At 42.2% G+C, this 9,625-nt stretch overlaps 1 protein-coding gene across 1 annotated transcript; it reads right to left on the bottom strand.

Annotated features, from left to right (window-relative positions):
* Window positions 1–1,145: 1,145 nt before the first annotated feature.
* Window positions 1,146–9,369, bottom strand: LOC115166038 (large neutral amino acids transporter small subunit 1). The gene is made up of 12 exons (XM_029719664.1): window positions 9,196–9,369; window positions 8,196–8,587; window positions 7,772–7,943; window positions 7,265–7,390; window positions 5,197–5,302; window positions 4,766–4,810; window positions 4,156–4,279; window positions 3,859–3,962; window positions 3,606–3,702; window positions 3,096–3,245; window positions 2,217–2,391; window positions 1,146–1,712 (listed from the first exon to the last, which is right to left on the bottom strand). The coding sequence occupies exons 1-12, from the start codon at window positions 9,272–9,274 to the stop codon at window positions 1,603–1,605; spliced, it is 1,680 nt and encodes a 559-aa protein (XP_029575524.1). The 5' UTR covers window positions 9,275–9,369; the 3' UTR covers window positions 1,146–1,602.
* Window positions 9,370–9,625: the final 256 nt, after the last annotated feature.

The following is a 9,625-nucleotide window of genomic DNA, read 5'->3' on the forward strand; positions in this document are numbered from 1 at the left end:
AGAAGATAGCCCTATTTGGTAAAAGACCAAGTCCATATTTTGGCAATAACAGCTCAAATAAGCAAAGAGAAACGACAGTCCATCATTAATTTAAGACATGAAGGTCAGTCAATCCGGAAAATTTCAAGAACTTTGAAAGTTTCTTCAAGTGCAGTTGCAAAAGCCATCAAGAGCTATAATGAAACTGGCGCTCATGAGGACCACCACAGGAATGGAAGACCCAGAGGTATCTCTGCTGCAGAGGATAAGTTACCAGCCTCAGAAATTGCAGGCCAAATAAATGCTTCACAGAGTTCAAGTAACAGACACATCTTAACATCAACTGTTCAGAAGAGACTGTGTGAATCAGGCCTTCATGGTAAAATTGCTGCAAAGAAACCACAACTAAAGGACACCAATAATAATAAGATAGTTGCTTGGGCCAAGAAACACGAGCAATGGACATTAAACCGGTGGAAATTTGCCCTTTGGTCTGGAGTCCAAATGGAAGGTTTTTGGTTCCAACCGCGGTGTCTTTCTGAGACGCGGTGTGGGTGAACTGATGATCTCTTCATGTGTATTTCCCACCATAAAGCATGGAGGAGGAGGTGTTAGGGTGTGGGGGTGCTTTGCTGGTGACACTGTCTGTGATTTATTTAGAATTCACACTTAACCAGCATGGCTACCACAGCATTCTGCAACGATACGCCATCTGGTTTGGGCTTAGTGGGACTATCATTTGTTTTTCTACAGGACAATGACCGGACACACCTCCAGGCTGTTTAAGAGCTATTTTACCAAGAAGGAGAGTGATGGAGTGCTGCATCAGATGACCTGAACTCCACAATCCCCCAACTTCAACCAAATTGAGATGGTTTGGGATGAGTTGGACCGCAGAGTGAAGGAAAAGCAGCCAACAAGTGCTCAGCATATGTGGGAACTCCTTCAAGACTGTTGGGAAAGCATTCCAGGTGAAGCTGGTTGAGAGAATGCCAAGCGTGTGCAAAGCTGTCATCATTGCAAAGGGTGGCTTTTTGAAGAATCTCAAATATAAAATATATTTTGATTTGTTTAAAAAAAAATTGTTTACTATGGGATTCCATATGTCTTATTTCATAGTTTTGATGTCTTCACTATTATTCTACAATGTAGAAAATAGTAAAAACAAAGAAAAACCCTTGAATGAGTAGGTGTTCTAAAACGTTTGACCGGTAGTGTAGTTATCTAGATTTGGATGATTGTCTGGGGAACATACCAAAACTTGATGAAAATATGACTATTTTGTCTGTTTCCTGACTCCTCTTTTTGTTATCTTAATTCGGGTCTATTGAATACTGAAGAACAAAATAGGTAAAAATAAAATACAAAAGGTTAGGTAAGGTAAAATGTGAGGATGTTTGAAGTACTCTATACGACTGGAAAGTGTAATAACTGTAATTGAATTGCTGGAGAGAGTACAAAGGGATGATACAGTATGAAAATGCATGTAAAATACAAAATATGTACACCGATGCATACATATAAACCCTATATGTATAAACCCTACTTTACCAAGAGTCATTGAACTCTGTCACAAAAGCAATAATGAGTGTAATCGTGTAATGTTCCAACTAAAAGATTGACTCAGTCGTCCTTTGTTGTTTCGACTTCTTCAGCTACTTCGGATGATTCCTTCTCTTCCCGCTCTTCTGGAACAGACATAAAAATCTTCTGGCAGAACAGAGTAAAGATCTCTGAGGAAAGAAAACAGCCATTTCGCATGATTTCTTTTTTAGTTGTCTTTAACACTCCGAAGGACACATTTCATTTGCACCAATGGAAAGTTTGCACCATTTTTAGAAGCACATGTGTAACGATTTAAAATTCAATGTATTTTATATGTTTTTTCTTCCTTTAAACCTCTTTACTTTTTGTTTTATTTCATTTTGGGGAAAAGATGGAATGTTTTTATCTGAGTAAAAAAGAAGTAAATCGGTGGGAAACCGATTTAACTGGATGTTAACCTTAGACACAAAACAGTTTGCGAAGTGCAAAAATATAAATGGCTGCTAATGGTAATATCAAATAACCGGTCACAAATGTATCTCCAGCCTTGACAACCCATTACATATAGGCCTAGTTCACACTCAAGCATTTGTGATTTATGAGTTTGCCTCCACATACTGTACATCAGTTGTGCTACCCACGTTTGAACTAAGCCAGTAACAGATATCAGAGAAACCACATGACCAGCTCACCTAGGACTTTCTTTACAACGTGGGGCTTCTTCCACTTGTACCCCAGAAGATAGGCGGGGATACCAGTGAGGATAATCCCGCTGCCTATCAGGCACTCAAAGGGAGCTGCCCAGAAGGACACCACGATCATAAAGACACAGCCCAGCACAAACACCACAGGGACCACCAACCAAATCTGCCAGGGAAAATTTGATTAATGTACACAAACCCAACGGTTACAGGATGAAACTAAAAGAAACTCGGCTTCATATCACTTCAATCGTGCTATCTCGGATTGCATGGAAAACATTATTTTTGACTTTCTCCGGTCACTCATTTTAATTGTAGCGTTTTAGGTGACCCAACTAAATTCACATAGAAATGTGAGTTATAGATCTGTCATTCTCATTGAAAGCAAGTCTAAGAAGCGGTGGATCTGTTCTATGTGGGCTATTTCTATGCTTCCCATTCTTAAGTTTTGTTTTTGCGTCTTTTACTTTCGGGTTTTGTACACCAGCTTCAAACTGCTGAAAATACAATGTTTCTAGTTATGGAAAATATATTTCATAGCAGTTTAGATGCTACAATTATTCTCTTGTCGCATAAGTTAAAATTAAGCAAATTATTAGAATTTTACCAAACAGGAAATGGCAGAGCAATTTCTACATAGAGCATCTTTAAGTAGGCCCTGTTTTATCATCTTAAAATGCATCCATCCTTCCTTACTTCCTTAAAGTAATCACTGATCTGACATGACATACAGTAACTGCTGAAAGCAATGCATAGGACATCTGGTGTACACCAATCCAGCCCTACCAGATCAGTGATTAATTCAAGGAAGGGATAAAGGGAGGATGCATTTGAAGAGTATTCAAACGGGTCTTATTAGAGTAATGGTACCTTGATGGGTCTCCTGAGCTCTGGCTTGGTCCAGCGGAGCCACAGCAAGCCGGCGATAGCCATGCCCACACACAGCCAGGTGAAGAAGCTGAACAGGTTGATGACTGAGAAGATGTCCTTGGACAAGGCATACAGCATGGACAGGAAACACTGCAGGGAGACATTTGGCTCATGTATTAAACCTAATCTGTAGTCAAATTTTGGGGTAGGTAATTGCATTCTTGCATTGTATATGTACGTTGACTATAAATTAGCCTTTTTTCTGTAGCATCACCATGACACTTTTTTAAAAATAAAATAAAAAATGTATTGCATGGGAATAACTACTATTCATTTGCTATGTAAAATTTTGGGATGTACTGTATTTACCATCTAATAATCTATGCCAGATTGACTTGAGTTGATGACTATGATTTTAGCCTTGCCCAATTGTGCGTTCTCAAATTGGATCTCAAAATTTGAAAACAATTTACATTTTAAACCAATTTAGGGACCAATGGCAGTACTCACCGTGAAAATGAGGGAGGGCACTGGAGTGAAGAGGTCAGTGTGGACCAATCCCAGTGCAGCAGGGAGCTGCCCCTCTCGAGCGCCAGCATAAAACAGCCTATGAGACAGACAAGCAAACCCTCATAATTGAGCATTTTGATACAATCTCCGGGCTTTAATTAAAGTATCAAATGACTGGATTAAACACACACAACCACACACAGATCTACACACACTCTTTGCAGGGTTATCTGTGTGTAGAACAGATACAGACCGTGCTGAGGTGAACAGGCTTCCATTGACCGCTCCGAAGCAGGACAGCCCCACAAAGACAGGGATGAGCCAGGACATCACACCAAGATGGTACTCCCCAAAGATCTGCAATGGGAAAGCACTTCCATTCAATACTCCAATTCACATTCAATCTCTTTATCTTTGCTATTATTATGCTGTCCCCTGTTGCCTTTTTGTTAGCAAAATAAATGACAGGCACATTATGAATGAAAAGGGGAATATCAGCGCACTGTTTTCCTGCTCCCAAAACATTATATTTTAATAAAGCCATCCTTACCACAGCTACTGCCTCGGACTCGACCATCACACTCGGGGGGATAGTGGTGAAGTAGGCCAGATTGGTCAGTACGTACACCACAGTCACAATGGGCATGGAGATAATGATGGACAGTGGCAGGTTTCTGGAATCAAGGTCAAAGGTCATCAATGACAGATGATGTCTTGGAGGAGCACTCATAATATGTCAGCCAATCCAATTTGAGTCAACTGTTTTTGTGTTTGATTTCATGCAATTTCATGACTGTATTCAATGTGATTATTCTATTGTTACATTGTATGAATGTGATATTTGATCAATTACTAGTACTGTGAATTTCTTGCTATCTGAAATGTCACGATCTGTCATTATCACATTGAAAAACACAGTCAATCGAGGGCAATTAAGCACAATCAAAATGTTAGAGGACAATCATACACATAGTGATAGACATATTTACAGGGTAGTTGTGGTAACGCTGTACAATCCTCAATAAAACCTTCATAACACATAACCCACTGAGCGCACACTGGTTGAATCAACGTTGTTTCCACGTAATTTCAATTAAATTACATTAAACCAATGTTGAATAGACATTGAGAATTGACGTCTGTGCCCAGTGGGAAGTCACCTCTCTGGATTGATCATTTCCTCTGTCACGTAATTCAGGTAATTCCTAAAGGAGAGGAAACAGAATATTATTCATTATACAGTATAACAACATTGTATAAAAAGTATAATATTAGATTAGATTATTAAATCAGATTAGTAGCATAACATCAACCTTCTATAGTCTGCAAAACTGGAAATTCATCCATAGTATATAAGAAGCATCCTATGACCAGATAATCTTTATTGGTTAATGAAAGTCAGATGACAAAACCAGGGTCGTATTCACTGGACACAAAACAGAAGAAAACGGAAGCACACTATTTAAAATTGTCCAATAAGAAGTGCTTGTTTACGCTTTCCATTGCATAACATTTTGAAACATTTTACTATGTTTTAACCTAATACGACTTGGGTGTAAACATGCCCTAAGTTGTGTTGCAAAGGCCTTACCAGCCACCAAAAGCAAAGAGTCCACTGTATAGAGCCAACACAATGTTGTCGACTCCCCATTTGCTGCCTTCAAACGCCAGTTCTGGTGTCAGGTATGGCACATCACCTGTTTAGACACAGACAAGAGAGCAGCATTGATATCACTGCTTGGCAAAAGGGATTGACTCCAACGAACTGAGAATATCAACAGTACAGCCAGTATATCACATGCATGAATGTTTGCTGCGTGGAATATGGTAGATACACACACACACGTCTACACACACACGAAGAATGTCAACAATAAAAATCACAATTGTTGCAGTGATTTGGCCCAATATATTTTGCCGTTGCACACCTGCTACTCTCTTAGAAAAAAGGGTTCCAAAAGGGTTCTTCGGCTGTCCCTTTTGAGTTCCAGGTAGAACCCTCTATGAAAAGGGTTCTACATGGAACCCAAAAGTGTTCTTCCTGGAACCAAAATGGTTTTAAATGGAACCAAAAAGGGTTCTTCAAATGGTTCTCCTATGGGGACAGCTGAAGAACCCTTTTAGGTTCCAGATAGCGTCTTTTTTTCCTAAGACTGTATGTGTGACTACGTTTGAATGAAAGACATAACATTTTGAGAAATAAATGAAAGAAAATATATTTTCTTTGACACAGGCTGCACCCTCCAAACACCTAACCCCGGGTTAGTCCGTCTGCCAGTGATGCACTGAGAACATAATGTCTGGCAGTTGACATTTCAATATGAGGAGGGAGACCTTTTCGATGATAAGAAACATCTATCCACTCAATTATTCACACAATGTCCAGTCCAGTGTTAAGCCTACTATAGAGGCCTACATCAGAGAGGGAAGATGCTGTCAGGATTGACTTTATTTTGTGAAAAAGAAAAAGGTTGTTTTCTACTCCACTGTCTTGTCTACCGCTTCATTTCAGGTGTAAATGGCATGGCTTCCGTTACTTGGAACAGATTTGGAGCATTGCATGGTCCATGTGTTATGTCAACTCAGAGAATCTGCTATGCATACTGTACATATGTTTTCCTCTCTCTCTCTCTCTCTCTCTCTCTCTCTCTCTCTCTCTCTCTCTCTCTCTATCTCTCTCTCTCTCTCTCTCTCTTTCTCTCTCTCTCTCTCTCTCTCTCTCTTTCTCTCTCTCTCTCTCTGTCTCGCTCTCTCTCTTGTCCCTGAACAAGCAGGAGGGCGCATACCAACGAAGCATTTGGTCCTTATTGTCCATGTTGGAATATATTAACATCATCTGTAGAGGCAAACAATGAGACTCTTATAAGTTGTGGATATTCGTAGTCATCCTACATCAAAGGCACAGTTAAAATAAGATGAAAAGGGTGTTACAACACAGCAAAATGACAATCTCATCAAGATTTTGTAAAACTTGTTTTGTATTCATTTTTAACAAGATCACCTACTTGACCAATTCTGGTCCTATCTCTCCTACTCTGAGTTTAAAAAATAATCATGAAGGATATTTTCCCTCTGTCTTTCTCTTCAACTTTATAATCTGCATAAGAGGTAGAAGATGCTAGAGAGAGGAACCTGAAAGAACAGACACCTCAGTTTCAGATGGCAGTGTTTTCGTATTTCCCCCTGTCCTCCTCTCTAGACTTCAGAATCTGAAAAGCACATCACGACAAGCTCACCGCCTAGTTTCCATGGCAACCCTACATGCAGCACCATGTTAGCCGGCGTGGCAGCGGGACCAGATGTAGTGCGAAGGAAAAGATGGCTGCACATTATATCTCTCGGATGGGTGGGTTGTCTTTACATACAAAGCTATTTTGCTATGAATTCATGAGGTGGGTGCAGATAGCGTACCTTCATAGCAGATAGGTCTATGAACATATTACAATAGAAATATCAAAATCCTTTTTAGCTTCACTTTGGTATTTTATAAAGACATTGTTGGTGAAAACTCAAATTAATAAAGTACACATAACTAGCTAAGCCGTGACAAAAGACCTTTAACAAGCACTAACCTATAGACAGGAGGAGAGTGTGTGTCAAACGCGTGTCAAACGCACACACACATACACCAGTACATGTGTGAACTGGGTTTTCCTTACCTGTACCGATCTGAATGAATCCGAAAACGATGATTATGATCAGGGCCAGGAGCTTTGACGCAGTGAACAAGTCCTGGACCTTGGTGGCAGCCCGCACGCTGATGCAGTTCACAAAGGTCAATGATGCTGAGAGAGGGAAGCGCAAGGGAGAACATCATTGCACCTCATAAAGCTAAACTGCATATGTTTTTATTTATTTTATTTCATTCATGTCATTTGTTATTTTAGAAAATAAATAGAAGTGAGAGAAGATCAGTAGGGAAAAAAAGGTCCCTTAACGGGAGGGATAGTCCAAAATTAGACAAAAAGGAGGCCTGTGTATTGCAGCAATAGTACTGTAGTGAATACAGATGTAGCTGTAACAAATATCTACTCAAGCAGCTGGCTGAGAAAGACCTGATTGGTCAATGTGTGTTAGTATTTGTATATAGCTCACTATATAAAAAAAGTATTATCTCTGCAATGTACAGGCCACCCGATTCTGGTGGCAGTGCTGGTTATACTCACTGAGGCAGAGGCAAGCGATGAGCTTGGCGGCACTGTCGGGCACACTGCAGTTTGGGTAGAGGGGCTTGAGCAGGTAGGTGGCGAACACCAGCGACACCACGTACTGGGAGGATGGCCTGATGATCAGCATCTCCACCCACAGCTTGAGGAAGGCGGCCAGCTCGCCGTACACCTACAATACAATAGAGTACAATTTTATTAATCCATTTCTGAACAACAGAGATTTGGCTTCTGCTCATATCTCAACCGCTCCAGATGCAGTATTACACATCACACACACACACACACACACACACACACACACACACACACACACACACACACACACACACACACACACACACACACACACACACACACACACACACACACACACACACACACACACACACACACACAACCCCCCAGCCCCATACACATGTACCTCCAGGATGTAGGTGTAGTCTCCACCCGACTTGGTGATGGTGGTGCCCAGCTCGGCGTAGCACAGGGCGCCCATGGTGGACACCACACCGCACACGGCCCACACCACCAGCGACAGACCGGCCGAGCCAGCCTCCTTTACCACCCCTGTGGGCGTGATGAAGATGCCCGAGCCGATGATGGTGCCGATGATCATGCCCACACCGTTGAAGAGCGTGATGCTGCGCTTCAGCTCGATCTTGCCGCCCGCTGCCTTGGCTGGGGAGGAGGCATCGGCAGTAGGGGTGGTGGCTGCCACGGTGCCGGTGTCGGTAATGGTGGATTGGGACAGAGGCTTGGATGGAGGCTTGTCCGGCGAAGGAGGCTTGTCTGGGTTGTCCGGAACCGCCTCAGCTGCAGGAGGAGGAACGGGGTGGGGGGGAAGGGGGAGAGGGTGGGGAAGAAGGGGGTACAGAGGAGAGTTCACGAGAAGGGATTGTTGGCACACTGACAGTTCAGGAGTTGAGTAGCACATGGATTTTACATGCAAATGGTAAATAGACTGAAGGCTATGCCATAAAGGGAAAGTAAGAGGATGCAAGCAGCATGGGGGGGTCACACCACATCCCTGCAAGATATCACATTACATTAGAAAACCCTAGCTGACCCCATACCACCTCACTGAGTAATAGCCTGATAGCTGTGCATGACCAAATACATATATATATATATATATATATATATATATATATATATATATATATATATATATCCATATATATCCATAAATGTATGCATACATTGCTGCACCAGATCATGCAGCAGCCTATGAGCGACTGATGCAACCCTGCACCATGTGGTGTCTAGGCTAGGCTACTGTGTGTGTGTGTGTGTGTGTGTGTGTGTGTGTGTGTGTGTGTGTGTGTGTGTGTGTGTGTGTGTGTGTGTGTGTGTGTGTGTGTGTGTGTGTGTGTGTGTGTGTGTGTGTGTGTGTGTGTGCTATTCTGTAGCGGTGTACCTACCCTCCATCTTCTCCTGGCCCTCGGCTGCCTTCTTCAAGCTCTCCAGGCTGCTCTGTGATTTCAGCTCTGGCTCTGCCATCCTGTCTTCCTTTAGCCCCCTTCTCTCCTTTTCCTTCCTTTCTTTTTGCTCTCTTCCTCCTCCCTACCTTCCCCTCAGCTGTCTCTCTCTCTCTATCTTTCTCACACCTCTCTCTTTCTCTCTCCTCCAATGTCTACCTCCTTCTTTTACTCTCACGCGCTCTCTCTCTCATACACTCTGTCTCTCTCTCGCTCTCTCCCTCTATCTCTCATCCCCTTTCTCTCCCTCTCGCCAGTGTACTACTGTAGTGCAGGAGAGGAGGCAGCAGACCTAGTGTGGTGCTTGATGTGGTGATAGTGATGCTGCTACCTAGCCTACGCCCACTTATGATGAATGATGGGAGAGATAGAG

Source organism: Salmo trutta, chromosome 28, assembly GCF_901001165.1.
Source record: "Salmo trutta chromosome 28, fSalTru1.1, whole genome shotgun sequence".
Taxonomy (NCBI): domain Eukaryota; kingdom Metazoa; phylum Chordata; class Actinopteri; order Salmoniformes; family Salmonidae; genus Salmo; species Salmo trutta.

Coding starts and splice junctions, on each gene's coding strand:
- LOC115166038 (XM_029719664.1), bottom strand. CDS start 9,274: ATGGCAGAGCCAGAGCTGAAATCACAGAGCAGCCTGGAGAGCTTGAAG. Junction 5,303..7,264: donor ATTCATTCAGATCGGTACAG/GTAAGGAAAACC, acceptor GTGTCTAAACAG/GTGATGTGCCATACCTGACA. Junction 4,811..5,196: donor CTCTTTGCTTTTGGTGGCTG/GTAAGGCCTTTG, acceptor CCTCTCCTTTAG/GAATTACCTGAATTACGTGA.